Raw genomic sequence first — 24,204 nt, 5'->3', positions numbered from 1 at the left:
CTTTGCTCACAGATTCCCGGACAGGCTCTTCCATGGTGCTTAAGTGTGTAATGTTTCACATTACTGTGCTTGCACGTGTGTTCTCGAAGGGAAGAGGGACAACTGAAGGCTTTCCCACAGAGCGAAAATTCATAAGGTTCTTCTGCCCAGGTCTACGAGACATTGGAAGGTCTTACCAGAGTCCTTACATACAGAGGCTTACTGTCCACTGTGCAGCCTCACGTGTTCTTGAAGGGAGCAGTGATCTGTCAAGGTCTCTCCCCAGGGTGCTTCTTCATATGCGCTCGAAGAGACGAGGAGAACTTGTACACCTTCCCACACTTCTTACATTCATAGGATTTAATGGTGCTGTGTGTTTTCAAATGACTTTGAAAATTTTGCAGCTGACGGAAAGCTTTCCCACACTCCATACACTCAAAAAGTCTCTCCTCAGCATGTGTCCTCATGTGTGCTCCCAGGTTGGAAGGAGATGTGAAGGCTTTCCCACAGTGCTGACATTTACAGGGTTTTTCCCCAGTGTGTGTCCGTGCATGTATTTGTAGGTCTCTGTGATACCTGAAGGCTTTCCCACACTCCTGACATTCATAGGGTTTCACTACATTGTGTGTGGTCATGTGACGTTGAAAAGGTTGATGCTTCCGGAAGGTTTCCCCACACTCCTTACATTCCAAGTGTCCACCCACTGAGTGTCTTCTCGCAGTATGTAGTACGAGGGTGTGGTGTCGAATGAAGGCTTTTCCACAGTGCTGACATTTATAGGGCCTCTCCCCAGTGTGTTTCCTCACATGTTCTCGCAGGCATGAGTTATACCTGAAGGCTTTCCCACACTCCTGACATTCATAGGGTCTCTCCCCCGTGTGTATTGTCACATGCTCTCGCAGATTCCCAAGATATCTGAAGGCCTTCCCACATTGTTGACATTCATATGGTCTTTCCCCAGTGTGTGTCCTCATATGCACTCGCAGGTCTGTGTGATCCCGGAAGGCTCTGCCACATTGCTTACATTCATACGGTTTCACAGTACTGTGAGTGGTCATGTGACGTTTAAAATGTTCATACTTTCGGAAAGATTTCCCACATTCCTTACATTCATAGGGTCTTTCCCCAGTGTGTGTCCTCATATGTACTCGCAGGTCTGGGTGATGCTTGAAGGTTTTGCCACACTCCCGACATTCATAGGGTTTCACTACATTGTGTGTGGTCATGTGACATTCAAACTGTAGATGCTTCTTGAAAGTTTTCCCACACTCCTTACATTCCAAGTGTCTGTCCCCTGTGTGTCTTCTCCTAGGTACTAGAAAGGACTGCTGGCCAGGGAAGGATTTCTTACAGGGCTGATATTTATAGAGTTTCTCTGGAGTGTGAGTCCTCACATGTTTCTGTAGGCCTGACTTACACTGGAAGGCTCTCCCACACTCCTGACATTGATAGGTTCTCTCCCCAGTATGAGTTCTCACGTGATGTGTAAGATCAGAGTGACACATAAAGGCTTTCCCACACACGTCACATGCATGGACCCTCTGTACACAGTCATTTTGCACATGACCCTGAAAAGAAGAAACGCAAGTGAAAGCTTTTCCACATTTTTTGCACTCTAGAGATTTTTTACTACTCAGACTCTTTGCGTATGTCTCTGATGCTCTCCCGGTGTCCTGACCTTCATAGGGTTTCTCTACAAGGTCTGCACCCACCTGAGTGCTGAGGCTTGAGACGGAGCTACAGGCCGGCCCACATTCCTCACAGGGACTAGATTTGAGTCCTGGGTGAGATCTTCCCAGATTCCCTAGAAAAAAACCATCTGTGAGGGCTTCCCTACACTTAGCGCATTCACAGGATTTGCCTCCAGTGGGACAGCCCTCATGCACAGTAAGACTTGTAATCGGGTTCAGGGTTTCTCCACATGGATCTCCTTCAATACGTTCACAGACACTCTCCACCAAAGGACTTCTGTTCAAAATAGGAAGGTACATTGTTAGGGAATAATGATTATAAGTGATCTCTTTATTACCTAATGATCTATTGATGTTTGTTAATCATTATTGGGTTACATGATGGATATTCTCAATGAATGAGTATGTTTTTAGCACTGTGTGCAAGGTTCCAAAGTGGAACAAGCTTCCTGTTCTCCCTGAGGACTCAAATAGAGTCAACATTCAGGGCTTCTTACATATGCTTTTCCCTGACCATTTTTTTCCAACTGAATTGTTTTTCAGATGATCAATAGGTAGAATGCATTTATAAAGGTTTGTCTTGCGAAAATTTCGACTACAGGATTGTTGCACTAGGTTTGCAACTGTTCTCTAATTTCAGGTCAGTCTCACAATCGCCAACATCCCCCCCCTTCCTCCCTTACAAGTGTCACTCACCTCAAAAGCCCTTCCTGCATTCGGGTCAAATCTCCACTGCTGTGAAATTTCTGCTTCTCTACAAACACAGAACAGGAATCATTTTTTGTATACATTAGTATTTTCACTCAGAGGCTCATTCGCAAAGAATTCCACTGAGTCTTTGATCAACTCATTTTACCTTGACTGGGAGAAACTACAAGAATTGGGAGTCTAATTGAATTTCTCGGAAATGATCTGATATGTAAGGTAAGAAAACAGACCAGGTATCTCTATTTATATACGGATCCCGAAATGTAAATGAACTTCATGAGGAAGAATGGTCAGGTGACCAAAAAATTCCGAGGACCCTTGTGACTCGGGACTTTGGCAATAATAGAGAAAGTGTCTGAAATGGCAGCCCGTTCATTCAAAAATACTTCAAACTAGATGGACACTAATGTGGAGGTAAGAATTATCAGAAGAGCCAAGTAGGAAGGAACTGGGCAAGATACACACATCCATACCCTACCTCTACAGGAAGACAGAAAGACTGGGCACAGGGGGTATGATAGATGAAAAGTCCAACAGGAAAGCCGGGTGAATGACAAATATCACCCTTCTCAAAAACAGAGTCATGTTTCTAGGGGATGTGTCCAAATGTCAATCCCTTGTCTGGAACCTGGTCCAACCAAGGGTTGATCAGTTCTGAAGGCACACAGGCCTTTGGTGAAGCCTTCCTACACTGCCCCAGCTGCCATTAGAGGTCAGGTGATGTGTGTGGCTGCTGGCCTGCCCCTGAGAAGAGCTCAGCGGGACGGAGGATTTGAAGAACAAGCAATCTGGAAGATGGGCACTAACTTTAGTCTTCAGGGTCATTGATGACCGATAATTGGTGGCTTTTTATTATTTATTCATTTATTAATTAATTCATTTAATCATTCTTTTACTAGAAGCATACTGACCTATATATTAGTGTCAGGTGTACAATATGGTGATTTGACAATTACATACGTTACAAAATGCTCACCATAAAAAGTGTAATTGCTGTCATTATACACAACTATACAATTATTGACCATATTCCCTGTGCTCTACTTTTCCTTCTGGTAACTTATTTATTCAACAAGTGCAAATCTGTTCTTCTCAATCCCCTCCATGATTTCACCTGTCTCTCAATCCCATTCCAATCTCACAAACACCAATTTGTTCCCTAGAATTTTAAGACTGTCCCTATTTTCTGTTGTTTGTTCATTTTGTCATTTAGATTCCACATATAAGTAACGTGTTTTGTTTGTCTCTCTGTCGGACTTATTTACTTGGTATAATACTCTCTAGGTCCATCCACGTTGCCGCAAACATCACAAATTCGTCCCTTTTGTATTACTGAGGGATAGTCCCTTGTATGTAGATACCACATCTTCATTATCCATTCATCTGTTGAAGGACACCTGCATTGCTTCCCTATGTTGAGTACAGCGAGTAACAGTCCAGTGAACCAGGGGGTGCACATGTCTTATTGTGCTGGCTTTTTTTTCTTTGGTGAACTACCCAGAAGTGGAATTATGGGCTATATGTTAGGTTTCATTTTATTGTGGAAATTCCAAACTGTTTGCCAAGCTGGTTGCACCCATTTAAATCCCACCGACGAGGAGTTTCCTTTTCTCCACATCCTCACCAACACTCGTATTTCCTGTCTTTTTGACACTAGCCATTCCGGCTGCTGTGAGGGGACAGCTCATTGTGGTTTTGATGTGCATTTCCCTAAGGATTAGTGATATTGAGCAGCCTTTCATGTGCCAAGTGGCCACCTCTATTATTTTCTGTGGGAAAATGTCTGTTATGTTTGCTATGTTCCCCTTTCAATTTTTTATTTTTCCTTTTGTTTCCCTTACCTGAAGGGATGATTCCACAAAAATAATGCTAAGGCTGATGTCCATGAGTTCAGTGCCTCCGTTTAGTCTTAAGACGTGTATGGGTTCAAGTCCTACACCGAGGTGTTTAATCCATACTGAGTTTCCTTTCAGGTAAGGGGTACGAAGCTGGCCCAGTTTCACCTCCTTGCAGGTAGCTGTCTCATTTTCCCAACACCACTTATTGAAGAGACAGTCTTAACCCCATTGTATATACATTTTCAGCTCCTTCTTTGTACATAATCCGGCCATATAAGCATGGGTTTATTTCTGGACTATTTTGTTGCCTTGATCTATGTGTCTATTTTTGTCCCGGTACTACACTGTTTTGCTTAGTATAGTTTGAAATCTGAGACTGTTGTATCTTCAGCTTTGGTATGTTTTCTTAAAATTGCTTTATTTGGAATCTTTTCTGTTTTCATAAAAATTTTAAAATTTCTTGCTCTAGTTCTTTCAAAAATACTATCTGTATATTGATGGGGATTGCATTGAATATGTATAACACTTTTCATAGTATGGGCATTTTCAATAATATTAGTTCTTATAATCCAGGACAATGGTATACCTTTTTTTATTGTGTCGTCTTCAATTTCCTTTTCTTTAAGTATTTTTAAATGTTTATTTACTCTTTTTTGAGAGAGACAGAGACAGAGCATGAGTGGGGGAGGGGCAGAGAGAGGGAAACACAGAATCCGAAACAGGCTCCAGGCTCTGAGCTGTCAGCACAGAGCCCAACGCAGGGCTCAAACTCACAGACCATGAGATCATGGCCTGAGCCAAAGTCGGATGCCCAACCAACTGAGCCACTGAAGTGCCCCTTCAATTTATTTTTTTAAAAATTTCTTAATATTTATTTTTGAAAGAGAGAGAGAGAAAGAGAGAGAATGAGTGGGGGAGGGGCAGAGTGAGAAGAAGACATAGAATGTGAAGCAGGCTCCAGGCTGTGAGCTGTCAGCACAGAGCCCAACGCAGGGCTCAAACCCACAAACTGTGAGATCACGACCTGAGCCAAACTTGACACTTAACCAACTGAGCCACCCAGACGCCCCTTCAATTTCTTTCACTAAATGTTTATACCTCCTAGATTAAATATCTTTAAACTTCCTTAGTTACATTTAACATAGTATTTTATGGTTTTTGAGGTAATTTAACATGGGTTTGTTTTCTACATTTCTCTGCTATTTTGATAGTAGATACGGAAGTGCAACAGATTTTGGAATATTAATTTTGTGTTCTGCAAGTCTTCTAAATTCATGTATTAGTTCTAATAGTATTTGGTGAAGTGTTAAGGACATTCTATGTATTGTTTCATATCATTTGCAAATTTGACTTATTCTTCTTCCTCCTGAAAAGACCAGTGAAGGTATGGAGCCATCCTTACCCACGGCAGACAGGTTCCTGCAGGTCTCTAGCATCACATCTCTGTAGAGCTTCCTCTGACCACGATTCAGCAAAGCCCACTCTTCCGGGGTAAAGTTCACAGCCACATCCTCAAAGACCACAGAGGCCTGAAACATACCACACACTCTATTGCTGCAAAGCTCCATCATCACCCATGTGTGTGGAAGGATGAAGGGTGACAGGCGGGGAGCTGCACTCCATTCCTAGAACCCCTGAGTCACAATAGAGGGTGAGGACAACAGCTGACATGGACTTACACACAGCCTATTTAGTGGGATATTTACACTGAGACAGATCTGAGCAGACCAGCACTGTACAGACCGAAAACTGAAATATTCACTCGGACAACACACAGACCGGAGGACACACGCTTGGCTTGCTCTAAGACGATTGTGCCTCGTCAGCTCCAAGAACTGGAACCAGAATGTCAGGATGCTGTGGACACTCAGATTCAGCCTTTGGGCTGTATTTTTAAAAAGTGGATAAAACATGAACCCCAAGACCTGAGAAAAATCATCTCATCTTTCATGTCATGTGTCCTGGCCTCATACAAACTCCCAGATCAAGACATATGGCCCCACTACGCAACTTGAAGTCTTTTGCCAGAACTCCTCCAAATGCTCACAGGTCCCATACATGCAAGCCTTCATATTCATGGCACTGTCCCCAAATCCCAACCTCTACAAAAACTGCAGAATGTGTCTTCCTCAGACACATGGCCCATCTGACCCTTCAGACATTCTAGATGACCTCTCTTTTATTCCACCCATTGGCTTTCCCCTGCCTCTACAGGAACAGGGGCTCTACTGGACTTAAATGGCCAACTTTAGATTTTTCCCATAGGTATCCCAGGTTAAAAAAAAAAAAAAAAAAAAAAACAGTGGGCAACAAATTGACTCCTAGTGGACGCAGATGCAACATATTTGATTTTTTTTAAATTTTTAATGTTTGTTTATTTTTGAGAGAGAGAGAGATACAGAGCATGAGCAGGAGAGGGGCAAAGAGAGAGGGAGACACAGAATCCAAAGCAGGCTCCAGGCTCTGAGCTGTCAGCACAGAGCCCGACGGCAGGGCCCGAAGTCATGAACGATAAGATAATGACCTGAGCCAAAGTCAGACACTTAACCTACTGAGCCACCCAGCTGCCCCAGAATATATTTGATATTAAAGCTAATTTAAGGTTGCTGATGTAACGAAAAGACATGATTTTAGAGTTATCCATACATATTTATTACATATAAAACTTTTATACTAAAGGTCAAATAAGCTCATGTTATCTCTGTTGCAGTTTGTAAATAAATGATGACTTAAAATCATGGTTAACTTTGTCTCAGAAAGTTGTCATGGGTAATTTTTAAGATAGTTTTCAAAATCTTTCATAACCTGAAACTTTGAAATTTTGCTAAGTTCAGTGATAAATTTGGTTTAATTCACTGGGCATCTAAGTCTTTTCTCAATAAGATGAAATACTAACATGTTAATTAGCAAAAATAAGTTTCATCTGCTTTTGACTTCTTATTGCAGAGAAACTAAAGATACCTGCACCTGTTGGAAAACATACATTGTGCCTCATATAAAGACTGTGCTATGAAAAAGGCATGTTCCTAAAAACTATGAAATGCGTCCATAAATTTGTCATCTAAAGAATCCTGGTGTATAGACAGTTCTCAATTGGTTTTCACTGGAGACTAAGGTTTCTAAGAGGTACAATTCTAAATGTAACTGAGACCGACCGGAATGGGGAAAGCAAGTCTGTATCTAAGAGAGTAGGAGATATGAGGGATGGGAATACATTTTGTTAAGGTGAAAGAAAGTAATTTTCTCCTAAAATGAGACTGGTTATTTAGAGAAAAAAATCTCAGGACAAACTCTGAGTGCAAAAGAATGTTGCAGACAAGTTTGTGAAGGGACCGCTTTAGAAAGTAATTTTATGTGTGTGTGCTTAGGATGGACTAATATTGAAACAAATTGAGGGGCACCTGGGTGGCTCAGTCGGTTAAGCAGCCGACTTCGGCTCAGGTCACGATCTCGCGGTCCGTGAGTTCGAGCCCCGCATCGGGCTCTGTGCTGACAGCTCGGAGCCCGGAGCCTGTTTCAGATTCTGTGTCTCCCTCTCTCTCTGACCCTCCCCCGTTCGTGCTCTGTCTCTCTCTGTCTCAAAAATAAATAAACGTTAAAAAAAAAAAAATAAAATAAAAAAAAAAAAAAAAAAAGAAACAAATTGATTTTAAAAGGATACTGCTTCAATAGTAAACATGCACTTTTCTCGCTGGGACAAAGCTTTCTTGGATTGTTGGTCTGGTCTTGATCAAGACGATGTAAACAAAAGTCTTCTTCCTTTCCTTATCTGCCCCCAAAACCAAAGTTTCTATGTTTTGCTTTCACCAGGTCTTTGACTACTTAAAGTTAAAACTTCTCAAAATGTGTAAGATCTGTAATTCTATTTAGACATGTGCTTTAAAAATTTCTGAGAGTTCAAGGGGTGCCTGAGTGGCTCAGTCAGTTAAGCATCCAACTTCAGCTCAGGTCATGATCTTACGATTTGTGAGTTCGAGCCCCACATCGGGCTCTGTGCTGATGGCTTGGAGCGTGGAGCCTGTTTCAGATTCTGTGTGTGTGTCTCTCTCTCTGCCCTTCCCCCAGTAATGATCTGTCTGTCTCTGTATCAAAAGTAAATAAACATTTAAAATAAATAAAAATAAAAATTTCTGAGGATTCCAACACACTTTCCCAAGTTTAGAAATTGTAAATGAAGTCTTTTTTGACTAATTAGGCTTGCATATTTGGTATGTTAACTTACTTGGAAAGCAGGGTCAAACAAATAGTAATAAACCTTAGATTGTATCATTTGAGTGTATACTACAGCTGTTTTGAAATTACATAAAATCCATAAAGTTTAAATATGTTCTCATATAACATCATCACTTGACATTCTAATTGTTAAAATACTAGTTGTCAAAGAAATGAGCAGATTTCCTTGTCAGCTATATTACACTGAAGTCACAGATCAGATCATGAGTCATGGCCATTTCTATGTTGTTTTGTTTTTTTTGTCATTTATATTTATTGTTCTGATGCTCTTGCCAAATGAGTTTTGTCTTCAAGGAGATTCATGAAAAGGATTTTTTTTTGTAAATACAGGTATTTGATATCTTTAAATCATAAAACTGAACTGGGTAAGAATTTCCAGAACTAATGGGAAAGTTGCATTCAAACAAACAGGAATTAATTAACATAGGACTAAGTGCATTAAAGATGCTTATAGTTTTTGTAACTCTTATTTGAAATATTGCTGGTTCTATAGTGTTTGCTCTAACAAACTGAGGATGTTTTCTCTTGAAATACCTAGGACTTAGAGAAATGTGATGAAGTATTCCTTTGTGAACAAATGGAAACATTTCCCTTTTTTCCCTACCTCAATGCCACAGAATTCCGAAACTCTCAGTGAGTATTCTTTCTTTTCCTGTCAAGGATAAGCATTTGTGTAAGTTCAATGAGCCTCTCTTCTTCTTGTAACAGGACACCATCGGAAATGTTGGTTATCCTACCGAGGCTTCGACTGAAATGTCATATTTCAGAGAGACATGGTAAGACAACAGATACTACCGGGCAGCTTTAAAGAAATAAGGTTGACTTTATGCAGCCAATCAAGCCCCTTAGAAATGCTGGCCTGATCCCTTGCTGACAGAGTTCCCAGCAGCCTTACCAGGTGAGTAGACAAAGTCAATTCCTGGCAGGTGCAGGTAACCTCAGGATTTATTCAGGGCCTCAAGAAGAGGTATTCACCTGAATCTACAGGGATTGTAGACAAGTCTGACAGCAAGTATTTGACTTGGCTTCTGGCCTTGAGAGGTTATTAAAAATTCAATCTAGAGATTATTTATAAACATTTCAAGCAAAGAAAGTCATTAAAAAAAACTCCTATGACCAATCACTATTCTTTTTATCATTATTATTATTATTTTATATTTTATTTATTTTTGAGAGCAAGAGAAACAGAACACAAGCAGGGGAGAGGCAGAGAGAGAGGAAGACACAGAATCCGAAACAGGATCCAGGCTCTGAGGTGTCAGCACAGAGCCCAACGCAGGGTTCAAACCCACAAACTGTGAGATCATGACCTTAGCCAAAGTCGAATGCTTAACCGACTGAGCCACCCAGTCGCCCCACCAACACATTCTTCCTGAGCTTCTGTGAATGATTAGGTCATGTTTGTTAGTCTTGATTTGACTATCTCTGGAAATAAGGGTGATTTCAGAGAGAATAAAAAATAATGTTTCAATAACACATCTTTGTAGATATTAGATTTTAATACTATTTCTTATAAACCAGACTAGGTCCTGAATTCTTCTGGTTTCATCAAATATTTAGCTAGAGTTCTCCAAACTAAGGTTTCCAACCTTCCATCCTCTTGACTTAAGTCATTAAAAACCACAACCACCCTTTTTCCTAAAGTCTTGAAAACTGATGCTGGACAACTTGAGGTGAGGTTCAGAGAAACTGGCAAAAGCTCATGTATAAAGAATCATGATGCTTGTTACTGTGAGGATGATAACAAGACCTCATGGACATAGAATCATCTGAACAGCCAAAAAAATGGGAGGAACTCTCCAACATTTTCATAACTCAACTATCACCTTGACCAATTCTGTGTGGCTGGGAGGCCAAAAATCACTCCACAAAATCCCGAATTTCCCCTTCTCCATGGGATTGGCCGTAGACTTCTGGAAATAATGGGTAGCCATTCTTTCCTTATGATATGACTGCATGATGCACTTAGGGATGCCCTTATCTACCAGGACAAGTCACCTCTCACTTGCCAGCAATTCCTCATCATTAGAATATCATTAAGGCTAGTGGCACCTGGGTGGCTCAGTCGGTTAAGCATCTGACCTCGGCTCAGGTCCTGATCTCACAGTTCCTGTGTTCAAGCCCCATGTCAGGCTCTGTGCTGACAGCTCAGAGCCTGGAGCCTGCTTTGGATTCTGTGTCTCCCTCTCTCTCTCTGCCCCTCCCCTGCTCACATTCTCTCTCTCTCTCTCTCTCTCTCTCTCTCTCTCTCTCTCTCTCTCTCTCTCAAAAATAAACAGTAAAAAAATTTTTTTTAAAAAGAATGTCATTAGGGCTGGACATCAGGCAAAGAAGCCTTCTTGATGGTTTTACCCCTTAGACATATCTGTCACAGGAGTTGCCTCTATCAATGTAAAATTATAAGTAGATGCTTTAACCAAGCACACAGACATCACCTTTAACCAACCCCAACACATGCTCACCCAGAAATTGAGGTGGTCCTGCAAAACCAAACAGCCCTTAAAATCCTGCTGCAGCTCAAGGAGTAACGTATACTTTCATTAAAACAGTGTTGGGGCAGCTGAGTGGCTCAGTTGGTTAAGAGTCTGACTTCTGCTCAGGTCATATCTCCTGGTTCGGGAGTTTGGGCTCCACATTGGGATCTCTGCTGTCAGCGCAGAGCTCACTTTGGATCCCCTGTCTTCCACTCTCCTTGCCCTTCTACTGCTTCGTGCACTCTCTCTCTCAAAAAGAAATAAGCAGGGAAGGGACAGAGAGGGAGACACAGAATCCAAAGCAGGCTCCAGGCTCTGAGCTGTCAGCACCCATGAACTGTGAGATCATGATCTGAGCCAAAGTCGGATGCTTAACAGACTGAGCCACCCAGGCAACCCAACCCTCCCCCAAAAAAATCGTTTTAAAAGAGTGTTAAATATATGCTTCAGATTACAATAATGCTAAAAGATATGGATACTCATGTTGGTGCTTGAAAGGATCCCTCCCTCTCCTTTAATAACTGGTTAAACTCCACTGTAGGAAGATTTTGGTCAACTATTAAAGGTCTTTTATTTCAGCTTCTCTTCCTGCTGAATGTTGACCCACCAGGGACATCTCTATGCCCTCGTTCAGCAGGAAGAAGCTACTGAAGGTGACACCCCTGCCCTAATGCCAAAGAGTTGTATTGTCCACCTGTCAGGGGGATGTCAGGGCCACATTTAGATAACAGGCTTCACCAATGGAAAACGGAGTTAGGCAAAAGGGCCCACAGTGAACACACAGATGCATAAAAAGCAGGCTCATGAAGTGACCCACCTCGAAATGGCCACAGGCCCCAACTATCCAATGGCCTACTTATAACCAGGCACAGTTACCATAAAAAGGGGAATTTCCATATGTTCCCACACTCCCTCATTCTGCCCTATAAGTCTAGCCCCAAACCACTTCCTGGTGGCTCCCTCATGGTGCATTCAATAAACCTCTATCTCCTTTGTGCTGCATTGGGTGAATTCTTACACAACCCACACTGCTGGGTCCCCCAAACATCAGAACCCCCATACGTAATATCTTTGGAGCAATACAAGAAGCCACTGTATCAGTGAAATAAAGAAAACAATTATCATAAAATTATCAAAAGTTGTTTAAACAAAAGACATGTTCCCAAAATCTAAGGACACAGAACCCCAGCTACATCAGCTACAACAAAGGCAACACCCCTTCGTCTGGGGCTGCAACATGGGTTTGCTAGTCACACAGCTGATACGAGGTTTGTGATCTAAACAAGTTTTTAAAAACTCATATAACAACAATTAAAAAAAGACATTATAAAGACAAATAATACAACCAAATAATGGACAAAGAACGCGAGTACACATTTCCCCAGGAAGATACACAATGGCCAAAAAGCATATGAAATGATGCTCGATGTCACCAATCATCTGGGATCCATCCACAAAATTTAATTGTGCACAGACACGTCTAACCTACTCTATGAGGCCAGTTTATGGTGATACCAAAACCAGTCATATATAAAATGGATTCTACAACGTGACCAAGCGGGATTTATCTGGGAATAAAATGGTTGGTTCAGCAAGCAAAATAGCAGTCATAAACTTCATGAACAGGAGAGAAACAAAAACCCCATGATCACTTACACACAGAAAAGGTATCTCCTTGAACCCACCGCCCTCTCTTGACAAAAATACTCAGCCAACTAGGAACAGAAAGGAACTTCCTCATCCCGGAAAAGGGGCGGCGGGGAAAAGTCCACACCTAACATTTGCGCACCCAGACACTTCTCCCAAGAACATATGCAAATGGCCAGTGGGTCGATGAAAAGATGCTAGACATTCGTCACGAGGGACACGCACCTCGAACTACCAGCAGAGGCCCCTTCGCACCCACCACACTGGCTATAAAGACGCCCCGGGAAGCGCTGGCGAGGACGTGAGCAGGGCGCATTCTCCTTCGTTCATCCTGCTGCGGATGTAAGAGGGGGCGGCCGCCTTGGAAGAGTCTGGTGGACCCCCAACACGAGCAACGTGGAGTTCCCACCCAACACGGCAGGTCCGCTCCTCGTATCCACCTGCCCCAGACCCGGGAGGACGAGCGCCATCACACACACGCGTGCGCACGCGCTCTGCTCTCCGCGGCACGACTCCCGATCGCCAGCGATGAAAACCACCCAGAAGCCGGGCACCTCTTCCAGGCCGAGTAAAGGCGACACGACTGAAGTGCAGTCAGGAGTCCACAGGGGAAGCTCCCCAACCTGCCGCTCAGGGCCAAGGGCAGACACAACACGGAGAGACGCGCCTGCACACCCATAATGCATCACTGCTCATGCAGGAGGAAGGAAGATGATTTCCTGGGGTGGCAACAGCCCAGCCAATGAGAGACAATCATAGCCCAGCCAATGAGAGAGAGCCAGGGCTCAGCCAGTGAGAGCCACAACCCAGCCAATGAGAGACAGCCACAGCCCTGCCAATGCAGGATAGTAGCAGCCCAGCCAATGAGAGACAGTCACAACCCAGCCAATGTGAGACAATCACGGCTCAGCCAATGAGAGAGAGCCAGGGCTCAGCCAGTGAGAGAGTCACAACCCAGCCAATGAGAGATGGCCACAGCCCTGCCAATGCAGGATAGTAGCAGCCCAGCCAATGAGAGACAGTCATGGATCACCCAATGAGAGATGGTCATAGCCCAGCCAATGAGAAGCCCCAGTTTGCTCCAACGGACTTCTTGTTTGCACAGCCCCTCCCAATGCCCCCTCTCCTCTAGAAAACAGTAGCCCTCCCTATAGTCCTCCCCTTTTTTCCTCCAGATTTGCCTGTGGTTTTGCTGTGGCATATGTGTCCCAAATTACAATTCTCTGCTAGTCCCAGATAAACCCATTTTTTCCTGGAAAAATAATCTGGTTTTAAGGTTAACAGTTACTTGATCACTGGTGGACCCACAAAAGACCCCAACCACTCCGGGCTGGCGAGCAAACAGGTGCAGGTCCCACAGAGCCCACTGCGCTGCTTTCTCGCGGACCCTGAAGTGGAGGGTAAGTTTTGTGCCAGGATCAGAGCCCCGCTCCCCGGGTCTGCGCTGTCCTGTGTCTGTGCTCTCCGGGGTTTACTGGGGACCTGTCTTATGGGCTTGTCCTTTCTGAGAGAACTCATTTGGCTTTTGTTCCGACTACTTTTCAGAACTGGACTGTACCTCTTAGAACCGTACCTGTTGGAAATGTGCTAGCCCTTGGTCTGATTTCTTCTGTAAAGAGGCTACCCCTGTAGAGACCAGTGTTTATACACTGGTCTAGAGAAAACCACCATGAAATGGATTCCAAACATCAAAGCGCAGGGAGGGGGGGCTCCCACCTGGGACCCTGACCAGTCTTACGTTTAAAAAGCCATGGTGCGTCCTCATGTGCATTTCTAAAAAATGAACAACTGAACCAAATGTAATTTAAAATTACAATGGCCTTTATGGGGAACTTTCGATCTCCCCAAACTTGTTTTATTGAAAATTAAATTAGGAAGTCGTGACTTCAGAACATTGAGTTTGATACAGATTTTATTCGGTACCTCAAGACTTGCAAATATTTTCAGGATCTAAGTGTGCCTCTTTGCAAAAGACTATTTCAAATGAACGGAGGCAAACAACTGAAATACGACAAATGGCTTCCGAAGTGTCTTTTTCTCCCACCCCGACTTCACTGCTGCAGACACCCAGCGGCTACTCTACACCCAGGACCTGCCTCCAACCACTTTCCTCAACAAGCTCTGAACTTCCCTTTTCTTCTGAACCTGCCCTTGATCCCTCCTTACCTCAGCCTGTTAACCAGGCCTCTTTAAAGGGAAGGCTTCTCAAGACCTAAAACCCCACATTTCTCATGTTCCCTGGACTAAGGCAGAAGTTTCCAGAAATGCCTAGAACCCCCATAAGCTCGCTGAAGAACATAACACAGCTATTCAACTGGGACACACCAACAGGGTGTCCCAGATTGAGATCAATTAGTCCACATGCGTGTTGCTGAGGCCCAGGCCACACATGGGATGAAACTAACCCGCGAGACACAGATGCCCACTTCTGGAAAGATGCTTATGACACTCACTGGAAATCCCCACCGAGCAATTACAGTAGCTTTTCCCAAGATTGTGAATTAAAACAAAATCTAGATTTCCACACAAAAGCCTGATGAACCTGTACGTGGCTGTTGTAACAGACTCCAGCGTGTCTTCAACATAACTTCAGGTCTTTCTTCACATGTGAAATCTACCCAGGCAGCATTTAATGGGCTGAACTGGGATCCTACTTTTTACTTAAAAGGCCCAAGATGGAATGGGACTCCATGTCCACTGCATTTTCGTTATTTTGGCAAACAAGCGGACTCACACCCCACATGGAGGAAAGGCAGCCAAAATTCTTAATTCTCACCTACGGCATCTGAAGCCTCCTAAAAACCAAACACCTACAGTTCGCACTACGATTGCAAACAGGCGGGACATGTGAGAGAAGGTTATCAGCAGCCTGAATGCTCCAGATGCGGGAGCCCTCCTCATTGCCAACATCTGGGCCCTAAGGACCACAGGGGCTCTGCCCCAAGTTCCCTCTTGATCTCTGACATGTCTTCAACGCAAAAAATGGAAGCCAGCTCAAGGAAACCAACAGGCAAACTTCTGTTCTACTTCAAAGGGATGTTCTCCTAAAAAATAACTTAGCAAAACTGACCAGAGGTGTCCCCAGAATGCGCCCCAGAAATGGAAACACTTTATTAGAAGTCTGTTACTTCAAAAAAAGGGAGAACTCTGGTTTGGGCCAAAGAACAGTCTGGCCCTAGGAGCGATTCTACAATATTCACTGCTCACCACTGAACACACAGTAGAGCAGCGGCCTCCAACAACAGGAGAGTGTTCGAGAAGTACTCGTGGAGAAAGACTGAAGCCACAAAAAAACGTGACAACCTCGCTGGTCCCACCTGTCCAGTTACAACCCAGGGAAACCCGTTTGCATGAATGGATTTCACGCAGCCCCCTCTCTGTGAATAGGAGTATGTGTTAGTCACGGTTCATAGGTTATCTCACTGGCGGAAGCCTTCTCTTGTCCTGTGGCTGCAGTGCTGTGAGAAAAGAGCGTCCCTACCTGGGGAACACCTCGCAAACTTCACAGGGATCCGGGAGCCCAGTTTACCGGCCAGGTGCCGTTCCGTTCGGCCCGTTTTACACCTTCGCTCTGCGTAACACCCAGGATCCTGGGGCTCAGGTGGACTCACTGAAGGCATTGCTGCTACTCGACGGACACCCTGTGTGGAGACACCCCCGCCTCCCAAACACCGTGTCCAAAAGCACTGGGGTTGGTCCTTTTCCATCTCACACCCCCCCCTCCAGAGCCCCCCCGACTCCCACCCTGAGAAATCACAGCACGTCATAGGCCCTGGCCCTCGCTCCTTTGACTCTCGGTGACAAAAAGGTGTATACGTTAGTATTGGAAAAAATTAATAGCTTCTTATCAATATAACCATGCCGTAGGGGCGTCTGGGCGGCTCGGTCGGTTGAGCGTCCGACTTCGGCTCAGGTCACGATCTCGCGGTCCGTGAGTTCGAGCCCCGCATCGGGCTCTGGGCTGACAGCTGAGAGCCTGGAGCCTGTTTCAGATTCTGTGTCTCCCTCTCTCTCTGCCCCTCCCCCATTCATGCTCTGTCTCTCTCTGTCTCAAAAATAAATAAATGTAAAAAAAAAAAATTAAAAACAAAACAAAACAAAATAACCATGCCGTGGGAGAGCAACGTTCACAGAGCCCTCTCGGGGGAGGAAGACCCTGAGGCCTCCCACCTTCCAACTCCCGAGATTTCGTCTACTGACGAGACCCCTCCTGGTTCCCTCCGGCCTCCCTGGAAAGGCCCCCCGTCAGCATCTGCCCGCCAGCCCCTGTGTCACCACACTCCAGGGCACAGACCCTGGAGGCACGTGGCACACGTAGACACACAGCAAACCCTGACTTCCCTGCACACCACATGGTGACGCAACAGGAAAGGTTTCCCGAACGGCAGCAGACGACATCTGTGCCACAGCCTTCCCGAGACGTCCGGCCCTGGCTTGGGGCCCTTTTTCTCACTGTTGCTTCTTCTCTGCTTCATGGAACTCTCTTCGTGGGGTTCTGGCCTTTCAGGAAAGGGCTCATCAGGATCCCGAGACAAATGAACCGGTCACTTGCCTTTTCTCACGTGTTAGAAGGCTCTAAATTCACAAAAGTCTTTCCCCATCCGAACTATTAGCTGATGCCGTCGTATTACCCAAATTCATGGTCTCTCCATTCACAACCTTACAGGCTGCATTTCTGGGTAACGTGGTTCCAAACTGCACTTTTGAGAACACTTGTTAAAACATCTTTCAAGTTTTGCTACTTTTTCAGAAACTTCACCACTAAGCTTTGTGTCCCCCCCCCCCCCCCCCCCCCGCCCCCCGGCACTGTCTCCTCCCAAATGCCCTGGGTTCGTTCTCTCCCTCTGGGTCCCTGGGATTCACCATCTGCCCTCACGGTGGCCCAGGCGGGGACTTCCAGGAGGCCAACAGGACTCCGGGTCTGCTCCACAGGGAGAACTTTCTCCCCGGGGTTGGAACAAGTGCCAATAAACAGTTCAGTGGCTGCCTTCAGACCCGGGGTCCCGGATTAGGACAAACCACAGAGTTATGCTACTTTTCTTCCATATTTTATTGCCGGTGACTCGTGTGATTCATACAAGTACACGCTCTGCAAGGCGGACACTGCTGGTGAACACGGCCTAGACGACAAGTGTCTGACGGCATCTCCCTCCGAACCGTCCCTGTTACTCAGCTGTGGCCTCGACTGGTTTCCGCTGCTCTGCTCGTTCCCTCCAACACGAGCCACGCCAAGCGGGAGACGTCCTTCCTGGCGCTGAGGGACAAATCCACTAAATACAGCAAACCCGCCTCTCACTCCCAGATGCTTCTCAGGAAACACTGAGGTCACACAGAGGAAATGTAGAAATTCGCACACGGAAAGCTCCTTAGGGACGGAGTGGGGGGCCGGCAGGGGGCGCCCTCGCGTCCTGCCCCGTCCTCACAGGGGGCCCCAGCCTCAAGCCCAGCACCCTGCAAGCCCAGCCTGCCTCAGCCGGGACGCCACCTCCCCACCCCCACCCTGCCAGTGCGGAGCCACTGTGCTTCCAGCTCTAGGTTCTTCCACATCCCGTGTTTCCATCCCGGCCCCTCCTGGCCTCTCTAGGAGAGCGTCCCTCTCCTCTGTTCTAGTAACTGCCTGTGGTCCTGTGGTATCTTACACGTTCAGAACTAATTCTCTGCTGTTCCGGAACAAACTCAGTTTTGGGTGTAAAGTAACTGACAGTTTCAATTTACAAGTTACCAGTAACCAGAACACGTGGCAGCAACAGACAGACGGATAAACACCCTGATCGACAAAGAAATGCACAGACAGGCGCCCCTGACTTTAGCAAGTGGCATCAGCAGAGATGGGGACACTTGGACACATGGGGCCAGGGAAGGCTGGTTATCTAAGGGGTAAAAGGAATCATCAGATTCACGGACAATAACCGAGTGTTGTGGATTTAACTGCCACGGAAACAAGAGGAACATACACGGACAGAAAAGTTCCAGCACGTGTGATTAGACCTGAGCGATGGAGGAGTTTTGTCACAGAACAAAAGAAGGTCGTCTACACAGGAACAGACCAGGAAGTTCAAGTCTACTAACAACGCAAAGGGTGCATCCACGCAGACAATACAGAGAAATGACACACCCTGACGTGGAGAAAACACAACAGGTAGAAATGAAACAGACAAATGTCCCCAGGACGTGAAGGAAACAGATCATCAGGAAGAAGACATGTGAGTTACAGGTCACAACACGCTGGAAACACTTCCACAGAAGAGGAAACCCACACGTGAGAAATGCTCAGCCCTGGAGGAATCAGAAAAACCAACGTGCGACGTCCAGGAGACCCCGTGTCACACCCACGAACTAGAAAACAGGAAGCCAGAAGGGACAGGACCCAGCACTGACGTGTGGTTCACACTCTGCACCCGCGTTTCCTACTAACATATAAGTTACTCATGAGCTACAATATGCAATATGTGAGACAGATCAGGGTCACAGCTTTACAACCCTGGACCCTGCATGGAACCGTCACTAGCATTTGGATGAATCCTTTTTTTTTTTTTTAATCTTTATTTTTAGGACAGCACAAGCAGGGAAGGGGCAGAGAGAGGGGGAGAGAAAAGGGATTCTCCACTGACAGTCTGACAGAATTGAGCTGGATGTGAGGCCTGGCCTTGACCTCACAAACCCGGAGATCACGACCTGAAGGGAAGTCAGCTGCTCAACCAACTGAGCAACCCAGGTGCCTGGGATGAATCCCCTGATCCATGACCCCATCCACCTGGCATGAAGGTGTGGAGCCCCCTGCAGACCCCCCCCCCCCAACCCTCATGGAGAACGACAGCTCTGTCCTGAGATACTTTTCCCCAGGGGACGCTCTCTGGATAAAGCCCCCCAGTAACCCGAGGAAGAAAGGAGGCAGAAAGAACTCGGGCACTTTACACCTGCTCAACGCGAGGCTGGCGGAGGACAGAGCCATCAGTGCTGAGCTGGACAGGGACAGCGCTGCTCACAGGTGACAGGTGACCTGCAGACGCCTACCTGAGCCCTGTGCTCCTGGGTGGTTCAGTTGGTTAAGTGTTAAATCATGTGAGTCTTGATTTTGGTTAAGGTGGTGATGTCATGGTTCATGGGTTCGAGCCCCACATCGAGCTCTGAGCTGAGGCTTCAGAGCCTGCTTGGGATTCTCTGTCCCTGTCTCTCTGCCCCTCCCCCTGCTCACACTCTCTGCCTGAAAATAAATAAAATAAATATAAAAAGAGAGAGAAGACTCACAGGAAGTCCCCCTGGCTCACCCACGACAGGGCCATGCACAAAGCCCCCAAATCCACACTTTGTGCCTCATCTGCGATCAGCTCAGCTGCTTGTCCCTGTGACCAAGGGGCACAAAATGCTGGCTGGTCCCACTTTGCTTTGGCTTCTTTCCTTCCCCCAGACCCCTGAATGTGGGCTTGCTCTCAGGCTGAGCCACACACAGCCCCTCCTGGGGGACAGGGGGGACAGGCTGGCCTCAGGGAACCCCAACGTCAGCACCATACCTGTTCATGCCTGGTTTCTTTCCTCCTCTCCTCCCTTCTACACGACTCTTGAGACACTCGCAGGTCTTAGGCTCACAGTGTCAATGTAGCCCCTGCCCCAAATGCAACTGCCCCCCGATCCCCTGCATGGCCCCTGCCCCTGATACTACAGTCCTCCTCCCCCCTGCACAGCCCCTGCCCCTAATGTAACTGCTCCCCCACTCCCCTTCATGGCCTCTGCACCCAATGTAATAGCCTCCCCTGCCCCCTGCACATCCCCTGCCCCTAGTGCAACAGCCTCCCCTGCCCCTCTGCCCCTAATGCAACTGCTCCCCCTTTCCCCTGCACAGCCCCTGCCCCTAATGCAACAGCCCTCCTACCCCCCTGCACAGCCCCCACCCCTAGTGCAACAGCCCCCCCGTGCCCTGCATGGCCCCTGATCCTAATGCAACAGCCCCCCCTTCCCCCTGCACAGACCCTGCCCCTAATGCAACTGCCCCCCACTCTGTTCTCAGCCCCTGCACCTAATGCAATAGCCCGCCCCTGCCCCCCTGGACAGCCTGTGTCCCTAGTGCAACAGCCCCCTGCCTCCCTGCACAGCCCCCACCACTAATGCTACAGTCCCCCTCACCCCTGCACAGTCCCTGCCCATAGTGCAACAGCCCTCCTACCCCCCTGCACGGCCCCTGCCCCTAATGCAACAGTCCCCTCCCCCTTCTTTGCAGTCATTCTTCTCAATACAGGACTCTCCTTACTCAACTCGGATTTTTTTTTTTTGACACTGGTTTGACCAACTGTCCACGACCGCCCCTTTCCTACCCAAACTTTGCCCAGGCCGCTGTGCTCCCCACAGGCCCCTGAACTGCAGGTGGCCCACACGCTGAGCATCCACTGAGCTGAGGAACAAGGCCCTGGGGACGTGAGCCAATGAGGCCTTCCTCCACCACAGGGGCCAGATCCTGACACTGGGCCTTCCTGCCCATCCCCCTCTCGCAGAACAGCCAAGCTGGGTTCTGTTTCACTGGAGGGTCCCTGAGATGGGAGCAGGTCCTGTTGGAACCGATTGTAATAAACTGTCCTCAGCCAGGTGCAGATTTGAGGTCATCTCTCAGGTCTGTCACCAGCTAGACCCCAAGCCCACGTGGTTGTACTCACAGACCTTTGCCCCACGTTTCCCTAAGCTGTCCTTTCCAGCTGTCCTCTTTAACTCAGGCAAATGACAGGAACCTGCCCCTGAAGCAGATCGCAGATCGACTGCCCTCACCAGACCTCCAGGGCCCCAACCTCCCCGACCAGTTTGAGGAGCCCCGGGATTCCTGCCTGTGCAGAGGGACCTGGAGGGACCTCTGGAATGACCACCAATTACCTTTACCTCATTATCACACTGAAGTCTCCACTGGGGGAGGAGCACAGCCTCCTGTACATGACATACTCCCTGGGGACAGGCCTGCTGCCCTAAGGCCCACCTCCAGCACCCCTCCTTCCACCCCACACAGGATGAGGAGGCTTCCCCATGGAAATATCCATCCAGCCCTAAACCAGAAGAGCCCATCCACCCTCCCTCCGGGGAGTCAGGCAGGGCTTTGGAAGTTATTTCCTGTGATCTACTGATCTCTGTATCTGCTGCTAATAACGTTTTCTTCCTGGGACTGCTCAGTGTGGAGCACTTTCTGACTCACCAAGCAGAGAACTCAGGTTGGTTGGGTGACAGGTCCACCGTGGGTCCCCCTGTAAGCTCAGCGGGTTTAGGGGGTGCCCAGAAAAGCAATCATTTTAGGACCCCCGCTCCATTCCGTGATCTACGCCTCACCGGCTTTATTCGCCCAGTACACTCCTTGCATAACTTCCTGGTCCGGGTCAGAATCGCAAAGAAATGGAAAAACAAAAAAGCAATCTCAGCCATTTACGACTTGAAGGGAACAGCGTGGAAGCAAAGACTGACAGTCTGCACCAGGCCAGGAAACAGCCAAACCCGTGAAACTCTCCGCGCGGTTTCCAAAGTGAGAAAACCCTGCATTTCTTACCCGAGATCGCAGCCCAGGACCCCGTGCGCGCGCACCTGCTCCCTCAGCGCGCGCTCAGCCCCGGCCCCACGTCCCACACTTACCTCCGCTGGATTCTAACGTCCAAGTCTCAGCCCCCGGGAGCAGCTCTGGCTCCGTGACCGTCACGCTGCACGCGTGCTTTCTGGGCACGTCTTGCAGCTCGGTCCGAGCAACCTCACGCCCGCCTAGACTGCCCCCGACAGAGCTCCCCTTTCTGAATATTCATCGTCACCCTCCATAAAAGACCCCCCCCCTCCCCTCTGGGGAGTCGCGGATTCAGAAGCTATTCCCTGCGGCCTCTTTACGGCTGCAGTTTCCTTTATGAGACAACTCGCCGGACAGTCTCTACCTGTCCCCCACCGAGGAGCAAACTCCTGCTTAGTCAGGTCGTCGCACACGCTCCCCGAATCCCAGGCCTCCCCCCTGCCCTCCCCCAGCCTCCCTTCTCAGTTCCATCCGCCCAGGACCCAGGTGCGGACCCCGGGGAACGGGGACACCCCGCCGCGGCCGCTTCCACCTAGTTCCGGCTGGTCCCCTCCGGCCCGCGCACTCACCATCTCGCGACCCCGCTCCGCGCCCTCGGGGCGTCCTTCCACGGCGCGCACCCCAGCAACTGTGGCAGCGCAGGATCCGACTGCACCAGCAGCCCCGGCGGAGAGCCACACCCACCGGGCTCTCGCTCGGGCCTGATTGGGTGGTGTACAGGTCCCTGGCCCTGATTGGGCGATCCTTCAGTCCCTGCGACCTGATTGGATGATGTTCCGAAGCTGACTCTCCCCGAATCTGATTGGATATTGGTCCTGCAGCTGATTTCCTCCCCCCCCCCCCCCCAGGCCCGCCCCCTGCCCCTGAGTGACAGGCTGGCGGTACACACGTGTCAGATCCCCCTGCCCGAGGTGGGCTCTCAGTAGAATGCGCTCCGGGCGGACTGAGCCGCCTGTCTCCTCCTCCTTCTGTCTGAGGATCTGACTCAGTTTCTCCGCGGAGCCTCCCTTACGCGGGGATCCGGATCCGGATGACAGAATAGAAGGACCCGGTGACCCTTCAGTCCGTGGCCCATACAGCATAACGGTGCACCTGTCCCCTGTGTTTTGGAACTGCTCACTGACCGGTGACGTCACCGTAAGGAAGCCAAGCTCCCCCGAGATTTTGACCTGACCCTTGGACACCGCAAGGCCCCGCCCTCCGGCCCCACCCCTACTTCTCTGGCCTCAAGTCAACCAAACAAGCCCTGGGTCCTCAGCCCCCGGGGGACGTGGCTTCATTACCTGTGTGCCCAGCTGGGCACAGCCACAGGCGTGACACGTTACAATACTCAGGTGTGCATTACATTCTGCAAGGAAAGTCACGCAGATCCATTTTATAATCCGTCCCTGTGGATGTGGAATGTAAAAGCTCCACATCCTTCTTCAGGGGGTGGGTTGATGTGGGACAGCTCTGGGAACACACAAAATAAAAAGAACGCTGAGTTTTACTCTTACAAGTGTGAGCCCTATGGGATGTGAATTATATCTCCATTTTCCGAAACAAATTTAAAGGCCACAATAGCCAGGAAATCATGCCTCCTGGGCACTGTTGAAATACTTCGTGTCTCTGCGGATTTGCCCACTCTGCCTATTTAAGGTAAGTGACCCACACCATGTGGCCTGGTGTGGCTGGTGTCTTCCACGTGGTGTAACATTGTCACCATACGTTCACGTGCATGCTGTGTCTGTCCTTCATTCCTCTCTGGGGCTGAATCACCGTCCGTCCTGTGGATACGCCGCACCCTGTTCATCCATCCACGCACTGGGGGACACTTGGGACGTGTCCCTCTTTTGCGGGGTCTGCACAGTTTTGCACCTGCCATTCGTGTGCACACATCTGAGTGTTTCCGTCTACGTAGGACTGGAACACTTGGGTCACACTGCAGTTCTGTGTTTCACTTCTTGAGGAACCACCAAACGTTTTCCACGTCAGCTGCCCTGACACTCCCACCAGCCAAGCACAGGGTTCCGCTTTCTCCACATCCTGGCCGTCGCTTCTTTTCTGGATTCTGGCTCCTAGCCGTCCTCGTGAGTGGGAAGTGGCATCTCATCGTGGTTCTGACTCGCATCGTC

At 47.9% G+C, this 24,204-nt stretch overlaps 1 protein-coding gene across 1 annotated transcript; it reads right to left on the bottom strand.

The window, feature by feature from the left end:
- Positions 1-1,529: 1,529 nt before the first annotated feature.
- LOC132677989 (putative KRAB domain-containing protein ZNF788) lies at positions 1,530-22,786 on the bottom strand. Its single transcript, XM_081791198.1, has 5 exons — positions 22,660-22,786; positions 5,619-5,745; positions 2,367-2,424; positions 1,692-1,783; positions 1,530-1,547 (listed from the first exon to the last, which is right to left on the bottom strand). Exons 1-4 carry the CDS (start codon positions 22,660-22,662, stop codon positions 1,747-1,749), a joined length of 225 nt encoding a protein of 74 aa, XP_081647324.1. The 5' UTR covers positions 22,663-22,786; the 3' UTR covers positions 1,530-1,547; positions 1,692-1,746.
- Between the last annotated feature and the right edge of the window lie 1,418 nt (positions 22,787-24,204).

The sequence above is a fragment of the Panthera onca genome, chromosome A2 (assembly GCF_046562875.1).
Source record: "Panthera onca isolate mPanOnc1 chromosome A2, mPanOnc1 haplotype 2, whole genome shotgun sequence".
In the NCBI taxonomy this organism is placed as follows: domain Eukaryota; kingdom Metazoa; phylum Chordata; class Mammalia; order Carnivora; family Felidae; genus Panthera; species Panthera onca.
Note: the sequence above shows the minus strand (reverse complement) of the source record. Positions and strands in the feature narration are given on the sequence as shown.

Excerpts from the sequence above, each read along its gene's own strand:
- LOC132677989 (XM_081791198.1), bottom strand. Across the intron at positions 2,425-5,618 it reads CAGGAACCTGTCTGCCGTGG|AGAAGCAGAAATTTCACAGC; the intron begins GTAAGGATGGCT and ends CTGTGTTTGTAG. Across the intron at positions 1,784-2,366 it reads ATGCAGGAAGGGCTTTTGAG|GGAATCTGGGAAGATCTCAC; the intron begins GTGAGTGACACT and ends GTTTTTTTCTAG.